This window comes from Salmo salar, chromosome 25 (genome assembly GCF_965601325.2).
Source record: "Salmo salar chromosome 25, fSalSal1, whole genome shotgun sequence".
Classification (NCBI taxonomy): Eukaryota; Metazoa; Chordata; class Actinopteri; order Salmoniformes; family Salmonidae; genus Salmo; species Salmo salar.
In genome coordinates this window covers 23,258,314-23,276,206 of record NC_138315.1, presented here as the reverse complement: position 1 = coordinate 23,276,206, position 17,893 = coordinate 23,258,314, and the positions used below count along the sequence as shown (strand labels likewise).

General features: G+C 43.6%; 1 protein-coding gene across 2 annotated transcripts in view; it reads right to left on the bottom strand.

Annotated features, from left to right (window-relative positions):
- LOC106586396 (adenylate cyclase type 5) overlaps positions 1-17,893 on the bottom strand; it is a 140,881-nt gene that overhangs the window by 33,659 nt on the left and 89,329 nt on the right. For both annotated transcript variants that reach the window (XM_014173622.3, XM_014173623.3), the window contains exons 4-5: positions 3,504-3,615; positions 397-524 (exon numbers count right to left, since the gene is read on the bottom strand). In XM_014173622.3, the coding sequence (XP_014029097.2) occupies positions 397-524; positions 3,504-3,615 (240 nt within the window). The remainder of the gene's footprint in view (positions 1-396; positions 525-3,503; positions 3,616-17,893) is intronic.

Here is a 17,893-nt window from a genome sequence, read left to right as displayed (position 1 = left end):
TTTCGCTCTGACGTGCACTGTCAACTGTGGGACCTTATACAGACAGGTGTGTGTCTTTCCAAATCATGTCCAATCAATTGACTTTACCACAGGTGGACTCCAATCAAGTTGTAGAAACATCTCTAGGATGATCAATGGAAACAGGACGCAACTGAGCTCAATATCGAGTCTCATAGCAAAGGGTCTGAATACTTAGGTAAATAAGGTATTTCTGTTTTTCATTTGAATACATTTGTAAAAATGTCATTATGGGGTATTGTGTGTAGATTGCTGAGGATTTGTATTTATTTAATCCATTTTAGAATAAGGCTGTAACGTAACAAAATGTGGAAAAAGTCAAGGGGTCTGAGTACTTTCCGAAGGCGCTATATATGTATTTGGCCGTGCCATACTCACGAGATGGCCTCGATCATGTCCACACCCATCTCCACACAGCAGGATGCGTGGTCGGCCCGGGCCTCTGGCAGCCCAGACACACAGTAGTAGCAGTCGCCAAGAATCTTAATACGCAGGCAGTGGTTCTCCTGTTGACACATACACATACGTGCATGCACACAAACACACACACACAGACACACACACACACATAATGTGTTAGTGTGTTAGTAGCATTTCCTTTGAGGAGGGTTTTACATACGATGATCACAAAAAGTGTTTGTTTTTTGCCTGCTTGTTGAAATGCACTTGGTATTGTAAGTCTCTCTGGATAAAAGCCTCTGCTTCATGACTAAAAACTCTGTGGAAAATAATTACTTTCCAAATTAAAACCTGACCACTATATCTAGGCAACCGAATGCTGGCTTCACATTTTGCCAACACTTGGGATAAAACTACAGTGCCTTCAGAAAGTTTTCACACCCTTTGACTTTTTACACATTTTGTTACAGCCTGAATTTCAAATGGATTAAACTGAGATTTTTGTATTTTTATTTATCTTTATTTAACTAGGCAAGTCAGTTAAGAACAAATTCATATTTTCAATTCCGGCCTAGGAACACTGGCCTACACACGATACCCCATAATGTCAAAGTGGAATTATGTTTTTCAAAATTGTACAAATGAATTACAAATTAAAGCTGAAATGCCTTGAGTCAATAAGTATTCAACTCCTTTGTTATGGCAAGACTAAATAAGTTCAGGAGTAAAAATGTGTTTAACAGGTCACATAATAAGTTGCATGGACTCTGTATGCAATAATAGTGTTTAACATGATTCTTGAATGACTACTTCATCTCTGTACCCCACACATACAATTATCTGTAAGGTATCGCCATCAAGCAGTGAATTTCGAACATAGATTCAACCACAAACTAGGGAGGTTTTCCAATGCCTCACAAAGAAGGGCACCTATTGGTAGATGGGTAAAAAAAAAGCAGACATTGAATATCCCTTTGACAATGGTGAAGTTATTAATGACACTTTAGATGGTTTATCAATACACCCAGTCACTACAAAGATACAGGCGTCCTTCCTAACTCAGTTGCCGGAGAGGAAGGAAACCGCTCAGGGATTTCATGAGGCCAATGGTGACTTCAAAACAGTTAGAGTTTAATGGCTGTGATAGGAGAAAACTGAGAATGGATCAACTACATTGTAGTTGTAAATGTGCATTCAGCAAAGTATTGACTCAGGGGTGTGGATCCTTATGTAAATCAGATATTTCTGTATTTCATTTTCAATAAATGTGCAAAAATGCCTTTAAACATGTTCTCACTTTGTCATTATGGGATCTTGTGTGTAGATGGGTGAGAGAAAAAAAATTATAATAATTCAGGCTGTAACACAACAAAATGTGGAATAAGTCAAGGGGTATGAATACTTTCTGACGGCACTAGATCTGTGGTGTATGGGGTATGTTTTACATACAGTGTATAATTACCCCTATATAATGTACTGTCGCTTACAAATACCAAATCTAAATACCAAGTTTGGACTTTCACATAGTGATGAATGACACTGGAAATGTATTGTTACCAGTGGGAACGTAGAGGTCTGGAAGAATACTAAATGAATCACTTATCTTCCCTTTCTGGGAATTCTGCACTGCAAAACGTCCTCGTGACATGTATGTTAAAGAGAATTGCTCTTTTTCTTTTACCTATTTTAATACAATTTCACTGCAGTATAAAATACTGTTAATAGCTTATTATTTCCCTCATTCTTACTGTAAACAACACAGCTTTGTTAGGTAAAAAGACTGCTGCTCTCCATCCAGAAAATAGGCTATTGTGTGTGTGTGCTTGATGGTTTGTTATTTAGAACTCAGCAGTCAAGGCTATAAAGATATTGGGTTGGTGGGGTGGCAACACAGAGTGATCACATGGAAAGCTTGAGTAATCATTCTACATGTGTCTTCTAGAACACATAGTTAAGTAGCATGCCCTGGATATGACCTTAATGGTTGCTTGGCAGAGTGAGTCTGGCCTTGTGCTGTACTGTAAATATCTAGCCTAATGGTTTGTGTGAGAGAGTGTGTGTGTGTTTGTTGGTGTATGTGTCTCCCTTGGGCAGGGCACAGGACTGCAGCAGGCTCATGTCTCATGATAGCCACCTGAATGTCTTCTGTCTCCACAGCACATGGCTCTGTTTAGACCAGGATCCATACAATCACTCCTAGTGTTGTACAAATTAAAGAGTGTGTGTGTGTGTGTGTGTGTGTGTGTGTGTGTGTGTGTGTGTGTGTGTGTGTGTGTGTGTGTGTGTGTGTGTGTTCACGACTGCCTTGGAACGTCTGACAGGATCTGAATCTATTTAAGTGCATTTAAGAAAATCCTTCTGACTGCATCATTAATACGTCTATGTGATTAATCTGACATATGAAAGTGAATGTGTGTAGGTGTACTGGAGTCAGCTAAGACGTGGCTAGTGAGATGGGCAGTTCTCAGTGTCTTCGCATGCACATACGTGTGTGTGTGTGTCTGTTCATATGTGCGTGTGTGCGTGTGTGTGCACAGCTATGTGTGTATGCAGATTGTATTATGTGTACGTGCCTGTGCATGCAAGTATGTATGTGTTCATGCCTATGGGCCTGTGTGTGCTCTGCTCTCTGTGCCAGTACCAGGTAGGTCACAGTGGTCCATGCTGGGTCTGGATGAGACTGGGTCTATGTCTGGGAGGTGTGCTGTGACTCAGGCCCCTGCAGTGGGCTAATGAGGTGAGAGTTGAGGCCTGGCTGGCAGACCAGCGGGGTACACAACCACACAGTGAATTGTGTCAGGGAATTCAAATTCGTTATCAGTAAACTCACACATCAACTATATCTGCCTGGTATTTCAATTAGCAGAAGAAAGGACTCCAAAGTGGGAGGAAGGAGTACTGTACAATCCTAGGGTTGCAGGGTTCACCTGTGTGTGTGTGTGTGTGTGTGTGTGTGTGTGTGTGTGTGTGTGTGTGTGTGGTGTGTGTGTGTGTGTGTGTGTGTGTGTGTGTGTGTGTGTGTGTCTGTGCGTGCGTGCGTGCGTGCGTGCGTGCGTGCGTGCGTGCGTGGTTGCCTGTGTTCTCACCGCGGCCAGCTTGTCGAAGCGGGCGAAAAGTTCATTGAGTGTCATCACCAGCTCCTGGGCAGTACACTGGGATGCCAGACTGGTAAACCCCTCGATGTCCGCAAACAGGATGCTGCAAGACGCACGCACACACACACACACACACACACACACACAGAGAAAGAGAGAGATATAGAGAGAGAGAGAGGTAGAGAGAGAGAAAGGGTTAGCTCCAGTTACTTCAATAGAAAACATTCCAGGTCACTTTCTGATTCTTCCTTAATACTCGTCTTGGATCAGTACTAAGTACCTCTTAACATACTGTATCTTGGCTGAGACATTGAACACAGCACAGTGCTCAGTACCTTCCAGCCAACCAGACATTGAATAAGGGAGCAGATAGAGCTGTTGAATGAAAAGCTAAATTAATTCCTATCCTTTTTTTCCACCCTGAAGTAATACAACTGGGTATAAAGTGGAGAAATTATAGGATAGTCTGAAAGTCATGATTGCTTCCTCCTCTCCAATACCCACGCTGCACCACTCTTACTGAATGGCATCGGCCGTTACCACGGGTACAGAGGTGGCTCTGACTCAAGGCTGATTGCCACTGGTCTATTCAATTCAATGGTACCATTTCTGAGAAACATGAGAAAAGTGATGCTTTTAATCAGCATTTTACCTTGGAAGGCTTTTTATTTTAAAGAAATGATGGTTTTATTGACCCTGGTCAGTGAGTTGACTGCTCTTCACTCTCCCAGACTCTACTTGGCATGATGGAAGATCCATAAACTTCTAGTGAATCTTTGTTCCCATTTCAACAATGTTCTACCTGTGATGTGCTAGATGCCTTGCTTAAGATGGCTGTAAAAAAAACCTCACATTTACTTGATCCTTTCTTTTGCTCCCCTGATTGCGGAATCATTGACATATTTTTTACCTGACGGTTATCTCGCTGCAATTCACAGGGTTTGGAAGGCGGCCCATGTGCTCCCTCTCCACAAAGTTGGTGTTGACCCCTCCGACCTAAATAATTATCGCCCTGTCTCTAAACTGTCTTGCCTATCAAAACATTTTTGAATCTTTGATAAACTCCGGTTAAGTCTTTCCTAGCTACAAAATGTTCTAAGTGTTCATGAATATGGTTTCAGGCCAGGTCATTACACCTTTATAGGCTTTATTAAATAGCAGAAAACAAATAATTCAGTCAACATTCATACCGGTAATAGATTATGGTGATATCGTCTATAATACAGTATATGAATGCAGCTGCCACTGTATTGAAGCCCTTGGATGCAGTTTATCGTAGTGCACTAAGCTTTATTACAGGCGACAGGTTCAGTACACATCACTGAATTCTGTATCAGAAAGTAGGTTGGTCCTCTTTGAAGCCTCATAGATCGATGCATTGCACTCTTTTTGTTTATAAAACCCTCTTGAACAAACTTCCCCCGTACCTTACTTCATTGTTAACCTACAGACGTACGAACTACCAGACCCCATCTCAGGGATTTCTAACGCTGGAGATTCCTTCCATCTCCACTGAGTTAGGTCATCATCAAATCAAATCAAGCTTTATTTATACAGCACATTTCAGACAGGGAATGCAACACAATGTGCTTCACTCGAGAAAAAAAACAAAGAAAAACAATGAAAATAAAAACGGAAATATTTACTACACAACAAACATAAGAGGATAAAAAACAAAATAATAACAATAGAAACGGAATGACTAAAAAGCAACCGAAGGAAAAGCAAAGCTTTGGGATAGTTAAAGGGCCAGTGCCAGAGGACCTGAGGGACCTACTGGGTAAAAGCATGTCTGACGTATTGGGGTGCACAATCGTGGATTGATTTAAAAACCAATAGAAGAATCTTAATGTATTCTAAAACTCACAGGCAGTCAGTGCAGAGACCTTAACCTGTGTAATGTATGCTCTCCGTCTGGTCTTGGTCAGTACCCGTGCTGCAGCATTCTGTATGTTTTGCAGTTGACCAATGGCTTTCTTGGGTAGACCAGACAGGAGAGCATTACAGTAGTCAAGCCGGCTTGTAATACAAGCATGGATGAGTCTCTCTGTATCAGCCTGAGAGAGAAATGTATGGACCTTGGCAATGTTCCTTAGGTGGTAAAAAACTATTTTGGTGACATTCCTAACGTGTGAGTTGAAATTGAGTTCAGAATCTAAAATAACACCTAGGTTTTTTACCTGGTGTTTTATCTGTGCGGCCAGATTCTCCCTCTGTGCTTTGGCTCCAACAATAAGTACCTCCGTCTTTTCTTGATTTAGCTGGAGGAAGTTGTGTGCCATCCAAGTATTTAAATCACTAATACAGTCTAATAATCCTCTAGTGACACAGAAATGTAAACTTGCGTAACGTCTGCGTAGCAGTGAAAATCAATGCTGTGCTTTCTGATAACTCTGCCAAGGGGTAACATACATATACACAAGTATGTGGAAACCCCTTCAAATTAGCGAATTCAGCTATTTCAGCCACACCTGTTGCTGACAGCTGTATACAATTGAGCACACAGCCATGCAATCTCCATACACAAACATTGGCAGTAGAATGGCCTTACTGAAGAACTCAGTGAATTTCAACGTGCCACCGTCATAGGATGTCATCTTTCCAACAAGTCAGTTCATCAAATTTCTGCCCTGCTATCGCTGTCCTGGGCAACTGTAAGTGCTGTTATTGTGAAGTGGAAACATCTAGGAGCAACAACGGCTCAGCCGCAAAGTGGTAGGGCACACAAGCTCACAGAACGGGATGGCCAAGTGCTGAAGCGCGTAAAAATCATCTGACCTCGGTTGCAACACTCACTACCGAGTTCCAAACTGCCTCTGGAAGCAACGTCAGCACAAGAACTCTCCGGGAGCTTCATGAAATGGGTTTCCATTGCTGAGCAACCTCACACAAGCCTAAGATCACCATGCGCAATGCCAAGAGTCGGCTGGAGTGGTGTAACGCTCACCACCATTGGACTCTGGAGTGATGAATCACGCTTCACCATCTGGCAGTCTGACGGACAAATCTGGGTTTAGCAGTTGCCAGGAGAATGCTACCTGACCGAACGCATAGTGCCCACTCTAAAGTTTGGTGGAGGGAGAATAATGGCCTGGGGCTGTTTTTCATGATTCGGGCTAGGCCCCTTTGTTGCAGTGAAAGGAGATCTTAACGCTACAGCATACAATGACATTCTAGACAATTCTGTGCTTCCAACTTTGTGGCAAAAGTTTGGGGTACGCCCTTTCCTCCCCAGCCTGTCCAGAAGGACATCATGATCAAAAGTGTTGAATGCAGCCCTTAAATCCAAGAGTACAAGGACAGAGAGCTGTTTGGCATCTACGTTGGCTCTAAGATAATTTACTACTTTAACTAAGTAGTAAATGTGCTGTTGTGGGCCTGAAAACCAGATTAGATTTTTTTTTAAATACAGTTCAAAAAAATATTTAGCTGTTTGAAAACCAATTTCTCCAGAGGTTTGCTTAAGAATGGAAGGTTGGAGCTTGACCGAAAATTGCTTCAGAAGGGGTTTCACCATAGCAGATTTTAGTGCAGTGGTGGAAAGTGAAGTGCAGTGGGGAAAGTGCAGTGCAGTGGGGAAAGTGCCTGAGTGAAAGTGCCAAGTCACAGTCACCCAAGTCATAGACTGTTCGCTCTGCTACCACACAGCAAACGGTACCGGAGCGCCAAGTCTAGGACCAAAAGGCTCCTTAACAGCTTCTACACCCAAGCCATAAGACTGCTGAACAATTAACAATTAATCAAATGGCCACCCGGACTATTTACATTGACCCTCCCCCCACTTTGTTTTTACACTGCTGCTACTCGCTGTTTATTATCTATGCATAGTCACTTTACAAATTACCTGGACTAACCTGTACCCCCGCACATTGACTCGGTACCCCCTGTATATAGCCTAGTATTTGTTATGTAATTTTCTTGTGTTACTTTTGATTTGATTCGATTTTTTTACTTTAGTTATTTAGTAAATATTTTCTTAACTCTATTCTTGAACTGCATTGTTGGTTAAGGGCTTGTAAGTAAGCATTTCACCTGTTGTATTCGGCGCATGTGACAAATAACATTTGATTTGATTAACAGTAGCTTGCACTTCTTCAGATATGCAATTAAAAAATGTTTTGAAGAAGGTGGTGGGGATAGCATCGAGAAGGCAGGTAGAAGGCTTAAGTTGTGATATCTCTTTCCTGATCATGTCTGTGTCAACCAAAAATAAATCCATAGTGCCTTTGTGTGGTAGGCTAGGAAACGTATCATCAAACTTCTCATCAGGTCTTGCTAGACTGATACCCAGTGTCACGACTTCCACCGAAGGTGGCTCCTCTCCCTGTTCGGGCGGTGCTCGGCGGTCGTCGTCGCCGGCCTACTAGCTGCCACCGATCCATTTTTCCTTTTCGTTTGTGTCTGTCTGTTTTGTTCACACCTTTGTCCTATTAGTTGATTTTGATGGGTTTATTTACCTCCGCTGCCTGCTAGTCTTTGTGCGGGATTGTTTGCTGTGGTTACTCTGTTAGGGGTGCGTGTCTGCACCACGGGGTTTTCTTTTCTCACGGTAGTGTTACCGTTTTGGTATGTGTTTAAGAGTAGGGGTTTCTCCTCCGTGTGTTGTATTTTCTTCCCTGTGTGTGGCGACTTCGTTTGGGCGTGTTTCCCCCCATGTTGTTGTTGGGACTCCTTAATAAACGATTGTGCCACTTGGACTTCCTTGCTCTCCTGCTCCTGATTCCTGCACCTCCCTCCTCTTAGGAGGCACGTAACACCCAGCCTAATGTTTGTTATCTTATCTCTGAAATATGCCACAAACATTTATATATGGAGGAAATTTCAGATAGGTTTGCGTGGGTAGGATTTATCAGGCCATTAATGGTCGAGAAGAGCACTCTCAAATTATTAGTTAGAGAAATTAGCCCGTCTGGCATTTCTAATTTCCTTGTTGTATATGGCAAGTTGCTCTCTCAGAATATCATAATGGACCTACAACTTTGACTTTCTCCACTTCCACTCTTCCACTCTGCCTTTCTGCAATTTCTCTTTCATATATAAGTTTTCTCACTCATCCAAGGGTCTCTCCCTTTGGATGTGGCTTTTTTCAACTTTACTTGAGCTATAGCATCAATTGTTGCCCTTCATTTGCTATTAACCTGTTGGGGGTAGGGGGCAGTATTTACACGGCCGGATAAAAAACGTACCCGATTTAATCTGGTTATTACTACTGCCCAGAAACTAGAATATGCATATAATTATTGGCTTTGGATAGAACACACCCTAAAGTTTCTAAAACTGTTTGAATGGTGTCTGTGAGTATAACAGAACTCATATGGCAGGCAAAAACCTGAGAAGATTCTGTATAGGAAGTGCCCTCTCTGACCATTCCTTGAGCTTCTTGACTCTGTTTATTGAAGACTGAGGATCTTTGCTGTAACGTGACACCTCCTACGGCTCCCATAGGCTCTCAGAAGGCGGGAAAAAGCTGAATGATGTAATTCCAGCCACTGGCTGAAACACATTAGCGCTTTTGGCAAGTGCTCTATCAGAGGACAATGGGCTGAGGCGCGTGCACGAGTCGACCCCATGTTTTTATTTTTATTCGTCTTTGAACCTAAACACAGATTCCCGGTCAGAATATTATCGCTTTTTTACGAGAAAAATGGCATAAAAATTGATTTTAAACAGCGGTTGACATGCTTCGAAGTACGGTAATGGAATATTTAGATTTTTTTTGTCACGAAATGCGTCGTGCGCGTCACCCTTCTTTACCATTCGGATAGTGTCTTGAACGCACGAACAAAACAGAGGATATTTGAACATAACTATGGATTATTTTGAACCAAACCAACATTTGTTATTGAAGTAGAAGTCCTGGGAGTGCATTCTGACGAAGACAGCAAAGGTAATAACATTTTTCTTATAGTAAATCTGATTTTGATGAGTGCTAAACTTGGTGGGTGTCTAAATAGCTAGCCCTGTGATGCCGGGCTATCTACTGAGAATATTGCAAAATTTGCTTTCACCGAAAAGCTATTTTAAAATCGGACATAGCGAGTGCATAGAGGAGTTCTGTATCTATAATTCTTAAAATAATTGTTATGTTTTTTGTGAACGTTTATCGTGAGTAATTTAGTAAATTCACCGGAAGTTTGCGGGGGGGTATGCTAGTTCTGAACGTCACATGCTAATGTAAAAAGCTGGTTTTTGATATAAATATGAACTTGATTGAACAAAACATGCATGTATTGTATAACATAATGTCCTAGGGTTGTCATCTGATGAAGATCATCAAAGGTTAGTGCTGCATTTAGCTGTGGTTTGGGTTTATGTGACATTATATGCTAGCTTGAAAAATGGGTGTCTGATTATTTCTGGCTGGGTACTCTGCTGACATAATCTAATGTTTTGCTTTCGTTGTAAAGCCTTTTTGAAATCGGACAGTGTGGTTAGATTAACGAGAGTCTTGTCTTTAAAATGGTGTAAAATAGTCATATGTTTGAGAAATTGAAGTAATAGCATTTCTAAGGTATTTGAATAACGCGCCACGGGATTCAACTGGCTGTTGAGTAGGTGGGACGATTTTGTCCCACTGGCCCTAGAGAAGTTAAAGTTATCAAATAAATCAACACAAGAGGAAGGCAAAATAGGTGATGGAGTATTGATCATACACTCAATAAAACCTGTAGCAACTCCAGAGGTAAGATAGAGTTTCTTAATAATGCGTTCAGTATTACCCTGGGCTATGGGCAACAAGGTAGTACAAAATACACAGTGGTGATCAGATAAAGCAACATCAACAATTGAGGATAAGTCAATAGAAAGCCCCTTGGTAATAACCAAGTACAGAGTATGGCCGCGGTTATGTATTAGCCCAATAACATGTTGGATAAAGTCCATAGAGCTCAAAAGATTCATAAATTCAATGGCCTTGTAGTCAGTCTCTTTGTCAACATGAATATTAAAATCACCCAACACAATGATTTTATCATAGTTCTCAAGGACAATAGACAATAGTTCAGAGAAATCAGTAAAGAAAGCGGGGCAGTGCTTTGGTGACCTATACAGGGTTATGGCCAGCACTGGTGGCCGACATTTAAACAGTATAGCATGATGCTCAAAATACCCAAAGTTGCCAAATGAAATGTCCTTACAGCTGAGAGCATTAGTAAAAATAGAGTCTGTCGCCCCACCCTTTTCCCTTTTCTGATAGAGTATGAAAAGCTGTAATCCTCGGGGAGGCTTCAATAAGAGAAGCACTACAGTCTGAAGACAGACATGTTTCAGTGAGAAACATGCAATCAACTTTGAGCTCAGTCATGATGTCATTGAGAAGATAGGTTTTGCTATTGATTGCTCGAACATTTAAAAGCGCCATATTCAATGAGTGTGGGCTACTTTGCCCTGGGGCATCTGCCTACAGGTAACCAATGGAATAACAACCAGATTATTAACGTTACAACCACGTTTTCTGACAGTCTCCAATCTATCAGAATGGTAGCAGATGACAGCTTGTCACCGAAGGCGGAGTTAAAGGAACATAAATTAGGTTACTCATAATAGTTACTCATAGTGCCATGCCTACAGGAGTTGATATGCTTTCCAAGTCCTCTGTTGCTTATTCTGACAGGGAGAACTGGAGCACTACCAGACCCTGTCCGTCAGTCTCTTTAACAGTTTCAATGTTGCTGGAAATAATCCTGGAACCCCTGCGGTTAGGGTGAATCCCGTCTCTTTTAAAAAGTGCTGGTTGCTCCCTCGCAAATCAAAGTTGTCACAAAAAGAGACCTTCCTGTCATTGCAAATTTTCTTCAGGTACTCATTTATGGCAAAGAGTTAGCTGAAATATTCCGAACCCCTTCGGTAGCATGGGAGGGGGCCAGAGATGATTATTCTCAACCCTGTGTAAGCGAGGGTCTTTAAAAATGATTTGTAGTCCTCCCTCAGTTCCTCAGGCCTCTTAAAACGAAGGTTGTTAAAACCTACATGAGTGACGATAGTGTCAATATTGGAGTAGTTGGCCAGAACCGTGGGCAGGAGAGAGTTGATGTCATGGAAACGGGCTCCTGGGTGACAGCGGACCGTAGTCGGTCCACAGACCGTAGCCAGGCCAATATCTCTCACCATCGAGCTGCCCACAATGTTGGTGGTAGTGATGGAATCCGATGGAGGAAACGACCTGCTGAACTGCGGTGGGCATGGGGGAGGGTGCCACTGGGAGGACGCCGGCTGATCTGTGCTGACTCCTGGGGCTGGTAGGTCAGTCTCAAGCGGGGCAAAGCTGTTTCATAGCTGGATCGAATCTTCTCGGATAGAGGGGTGGCCAGACTGCCTCCCCGATCTCCTACACCTTGCGAGTATCCAGTCTCCCATGGGCCGCGGAGTTGAATTTAAGCTGTCTGTTGGATTGAGACAGATCAACACCACCCGACTCATCAACAGTTTTGCTATAGGAGGCATATAAAACTGCAGTCTAAGGCACTGTATCGCAGTGCTTGAGGTATAACTACAGACCCAGATTTCGATCCCAGGCTGTGTCGCAGCCTGCCGCGACCGGGAGACCCATGAGGTGGCGCACAATTGGCACAGCGTGGTCTGGGTTAGGGGAGGGTTTGGCCGGCCGGGATGCCCTTGTCCCATCGCGTTCTAACGACTCCTTGTGGCAGGCTGGGCACATGCACGCTGACTTCGGTCACCAGCTGTACAGTGTTTCCTCCGACACATTGGTGCGGCTTGCTTCCAGGTTAAGCAAGCATTGTGTCAAGAAGTAGTGCGGCTTGGCAGGGTCGTGTTTCAGAGGACGCATGGCTCTCGACCTTCACCTCTTCTGAGTCCATACAGGAGTTGTAGCGATGGGACAAGACTGTAACTACCAATTGGGGAGAAAAAGTGGTTAAAAGTTACAAAAAATACAAAAGAATGTATGTAAGCTTGCGAAACCAAGATGATTCGTATGAGGCTAGGTAAATCTGCACCTTACTTGTGGAATAATCTCCCAAACTCTCTAAAATTGGATGATTTGGTGCCTCTAGGGCAATTCAGACGGCTGATTGACCTTTTTACAGAACAATGTGTTTGTTTTCAATGATTGTGTTTTGTATCTCTGCATTGCTTTTTGTAGTGATGTGTATATTATTTTGTAATTCCAGGGCTCATCTGTAAAAGAGACCTTGGTCTCAGCATGACTCCCTGTCAAAACAAAATGTTCATGGGAAGACTTTATGACTTTCTACAGTAACAATAGCCGCCGCCACAGCACCTTATCATGTATGTTACCAATACGTCAGCCCCATTACCATTCCAGTGGGCTGACTACTTGACTGACTATGCTGTGATGAGTGCTAAAGACAAGTAGCTATCTACGCTATTGAAAAACACAATTACTTCTGGCTATGTGACTGTGCTGAGTGTTAGCAATCTATGCTATTGAAAAATGTATGTCCCAATGGTGTTGGAGAACAGAGGCTTTCTTCACTCAACACAGAGAGAGAGTGTGTGGAGTCAGGTAATCTTCCCTGAGAACAAGGTAACTGATAGGGCTGTCTATTATCTGTGTTTCCACTTGGTGGTCGGGACAGGACACATACACAACACTACGACAGTGTGGATGAAGATGAGCTCATCTAGTTTCACTTTTCTATATTCAATCTGGAGACAAAGAGAGAGAAGAGGCAGCGACAGCTCGATTTCAGCACTAGGCCATGGGGGGACTGCCTGGGAGTCAGGTTGGCTTGACATGACATGATCGACTAATCTCTTGAGCTTCTGTTGACACTGGGAGTTGTTCTCAGGGACGTTGTGGCCCTCCGTTCCTTATCCAAGTCTGAAGGTTGGCTGTGAATGCTTGAATGGTTTCCTGAGAACATGCTATGCCGTTTAAAGGAGTACTCAATAGTCCGTTAAGAGGCAGGCTGTCAATTAACTGATCCAAGTTTGACCTCACAACTACTATTAAACTCAGCAAAAAAAGAAACATCCTCTCACTGTCAACTGCATTTATTTTCAGCAAACTTGACATGTGTAAATATTTGTTTGAACATTACAAGATTCAACAACTGAGACATAAACTGAAGAAGTTCCACAGACATGTGACTAACAGTAATGGAATAATGTGTCCCTGAACAATCTGGTGTGGCCACCAGCTGCATTAAGTACTGCAGTGCATCTCCTCCTCATGGACTGCACCAGATTTGCCAGTTCTTGCTGTGAGATGTTACCCCACTCTTGCACCAAGGCACCTGCAAGTTCCCGGACATTTCTGGGGGGAATGGCCCTAGTTCTCACCCTCCGATCCAACAGATCCCAGACGTGCTCAATAGGATTGAGATCCGGGCTCTTCGCTGGCATTGAGAGAACACTGACATTCCTGTCTTGCAGGAAATCACGCACAGGACGAGCAGTATGGCTGGTGGCATTGTCATGCTGGACAGTCATGTCAGGATGAGCCTGCCTGAAGGGTACCACATGAGGGAAGATGATGTCTTCCCTGTAACGCACAGTGTTAAGATTGCCTGCAATGACAACAAGCTCAGTCCGATGATGCTGTGACACACCGCCCCAGACCATGACGGACCCTCCACCTCCAAATCGATCCCACTCCAGAGTACTGGCCTCGGTGTAACGCTTATTCCTTCGACGATAAACGCAAATCCGACCATCAGCCCTGTTGAGACAAAACCGCGAATCGTCAGTGAAGAGCACTTTTTGCCAGTCCTGTCTGGTCCAGCGATGGTGGGTTTGTGCTCATAGGCGACGTTGTTGCCAGTAATGTCTGGTGAGGACCTGTCTTACAACAGGCCTACAAGCCATCAGTCCAGCCTCTCTCAGCCTATTGCAGATAGTCTGAGCACTGATGGAGGGATTGTGCATTCCTGGTGTAACTCGGGCAGTTGTTGTTGCCATCCTGTACCTGTCCCGCAGGTGTGATGTTCGGATGTACCGATCCTGTGCAGGTCTTGTTACATGTGGTCTGCCACTGCGAGTATGATCAGCTGTCCATCCTGTCTCCCTGTGGCGCTGTCTTAGGCGTCTCACAGTACAAACAATGCAATTTATTGCCCTGGCCACATCTGCAGTCCTCATGCCTCCTTGCAGCATGCCTAAGGCTCGTTCATGCAGATTAGCAGGGACCCTGGGTATCTTTCTTTCGGTGTTTTTCAGAGTCAGTAGAAAGGCCTCTTTAGTGTCCTAGGATTTCATAACTGCGACCTTAATTGCCTATCGTCTGTAAACTGTTAGTGTCTTAACGACCGTTCCACAGGTGCATGTTCATGAATTGTTTATGGTTCATTGAACAAGCATGTGAAATGGTGTTTAAACCCTTTACAATGAACATCTGTGAAGTTATTTGGATTTTTATTAATCATCTTTGAAAGACAGGGTCCTGAAAAAGGGACGTTTCTTTTTTTGCTGAGTTTATATGTACAGTGGCAAGAAAAGGTATGTGAACCCTTTGGAATTACCTGGATTTCTGCATAAATTGGTCAATAAATTTAATCTGATCTTTGTCTAAGTCACAACCATAGATAAACACAGTGTGCTTAAACTAATAACACACAAATGATTGTATTTTTCTTGTCTATATTGAATACATCATTTACACTTTCACAGTATAGGTTGGAAAAAGTATGTGAAACCTAGGCTAATTACTTCTCCAAAAGCTAATTGGAGTCAGGAGTCAGCTAACCTGGAGTCCAATCAATGAGACGAGATTGGAGATGTTGGTTAGAGCTGCCCTGCCCTTCAAAAAAAACTAAAAAAATTTGAGTTTGCTATTCAGTAGAAGCATTGCCTGATGTGAACCATGCCTTGAACAAAAGAGATCTCAAAATACCTAAGATTAAGGATTGTTGTCTTGCATAAAGCTGAAAATGGTTACATAAGTATCTCTAAAAGCCTTGATGTTCATCAGTCCATGGTAAGACAAATTGTCTATAAATGGAGAAAGTTCAGCACTGTTGCTACTCTCCCTAGGAGTGGCCGTCCCGCAAAGATGACTGCAAAAGCACAGCGCAGAATGCTCAATGAGGTAAAGAAGAATCCTAGTGTCAGCTAAAGACTTACAGAAATCTCTGGAAGATGCTAACATCTCTGTTGATGAGTCTACGATACATAAAAAACTAAACAAGAATGGTGTTCATGGGAGGACACCACGGAAGAAGTCACTGCTGTTGAAAAAAAACTGGTTCGCAAAAGAGAGGTTCGCAAAAGAACATCTGGACAAAATATTCTGTGGACAGATGAAACTAAAGTTGAGTTGGTTGTAAGGAACACACAACACTATGTGTGGAGAAAAAAAGGCACAGCACACCAACATCAAAACCTCATCCCAACTGTCAACTATGGTGGAGCATCATGGTTTGGGGCTGCTTTGCTGGCCCAGCTGCATTAAGTACTGCAGTGCATCTCCTCCTCATGGACTGCACCAGATTTGCCAGTTCTTGCTGTGAGATGTTACCCCACTCTTGCAGTGGGGTAACAGCTTGCTATCGTCAGCTTGCTACCGTCGACGACAGCTTGCTATCGTCGACGGAAAAATTAATTCCCAAGTTTATCAAGACATGTTACAGGAGAATGTAAGGCTATCTGTTCGTCAATTGAAGCTCAACAGAAATTGGGTAATGCAACAGGACAACGACAAAAAACAGAGAAGTAAATCAACAACAGAATTGCTTCAACAGAAGAAAATATGACTTCTGGAGTGGCCCAGTCAGAGTCCTGACCTCAACCCAATTGAGATGCTGTGGCATGAGCTCAAGAGAGTGGTTCACACCAGACATCCCAAGAATATTGCTGAACTGATATAGTTTTGTATAGAGGAATGGTCCAAAATTCCTCCTGACCGTTGTGCAGGTCTGGTCCACAACTACAGAAAACGTTTGGTTGAGGTTATTGCTGCCAAAGGAGGGTCAACCTGTTATTAAATTAAAGGGTTCACATACTTTTCCCACCCTGCATTGTGAATGTTCACATGGTGTGTTCAGTAAAGACATGAAAACATATCATTGTTTGTGTGTTTTTAGTTTAAGCAGACTGTGTTTGTCTATTGTTGTGGCTTAGATGAAGACCAGATCAAATTTTTGGATAGATTTATGCAGAAATCGAGGTAATTCCAAAGGATTCACATACTTTTTCTTGCCACTGTATCTAAAAAGGGAGGGGGTGACTAAAATTGAGTAATTATATCTTTTGATATATTTGTCTGTGTTCTTTTCTTTCATCACGGGATGGAGATAAAGACGGCAGGGAAGAGAGAGCGAGAGAGAGAGAGGAAGAAAAGAGCAGCTTCAGAGACAAATACGCTCACATGAGTATCACAGGGTACACACAGCCCAGCTCCATGCCACTAGCAGCCCTGCCTGCAGGAAGATGAATGGGGACAAGAGAAGATATGTCTATACGCTGAAAATAGAGCTGAAGGAACAGGGGCGTAGAGAGAGACAGAGAAGGGTGTTACAAGGTTATAAAATAATAATTGGGGAGGAGGGGATGGTTCCATCTAGAGTCAACCTAGACAAAACCAGAGACAGTGGTTCTGTCCAGAAACAATCCTTAGTCTCTTCCCCCAATCTGTTCATCTGAAAGGATTGGATAGGTATAAGCCTATCACAGGGCAAGCTGGAGCTACTCCCAGTAGGCCCATACTCCCATTACAGGTGCTCCTCCCAGTAGGCTCATACTCCCATTACAGGTTCTCCTCCCAGTAGGCTCATACTCCCATTACAGGTGCTCCTCCCAGTAGGCTCATACTCCCATTACAGGTGCTCCTCCCAGTAGGCTCATACTCCCATTACAGGTGCTCCTCCCAGTAGGCTCATACTCCCATTACAGGTGCTCCTCCCAGTAGGCTCATACTCCCATTACAGGTGCTCCTCCCAGTAGGCCCATACTCCCATTGCTGGTGCTCCTCCCAGTAGGCTCATACTCCCATTGCTGGTGCTCCTCCCAGTACCCATACTCCCATTGCTGGTGCTCCTCCCAGTACCCATACTCCCATTGCTGGTGCTCCTCCCAGTAGGCCCATACTCCCATTGCTGGTGCTCCTCCCAGTAGGCCCATACTCCCATTGCTGGTGCTCCTCCCAGTACCCATACTCCCATTGCTGGTGCTCCTCCCAGTAGGCCCATACTCCCATTGCTGGTGCTCCTCCCAGTAGGCCCATACTCCCATTGCTGGTGCTCCTCCCAGTATCCTCCCAGTACCCATACTCCCATTGCTGGTGCTCCTCCCAGTAGGCCCATACTCCCATTGCTGGTGCTCCTCCCAGTACCCATACTCCCATTGCTGGTGGTCCTCCCAGTAGGCCCATACTCCCATTGCTGGTGGTCATCCCAGTAGGCCCATACTCCCATTGCTGGTGCTCCTCCCAGTAGGCCCATACGCCCATTGCTGGTGCTCCT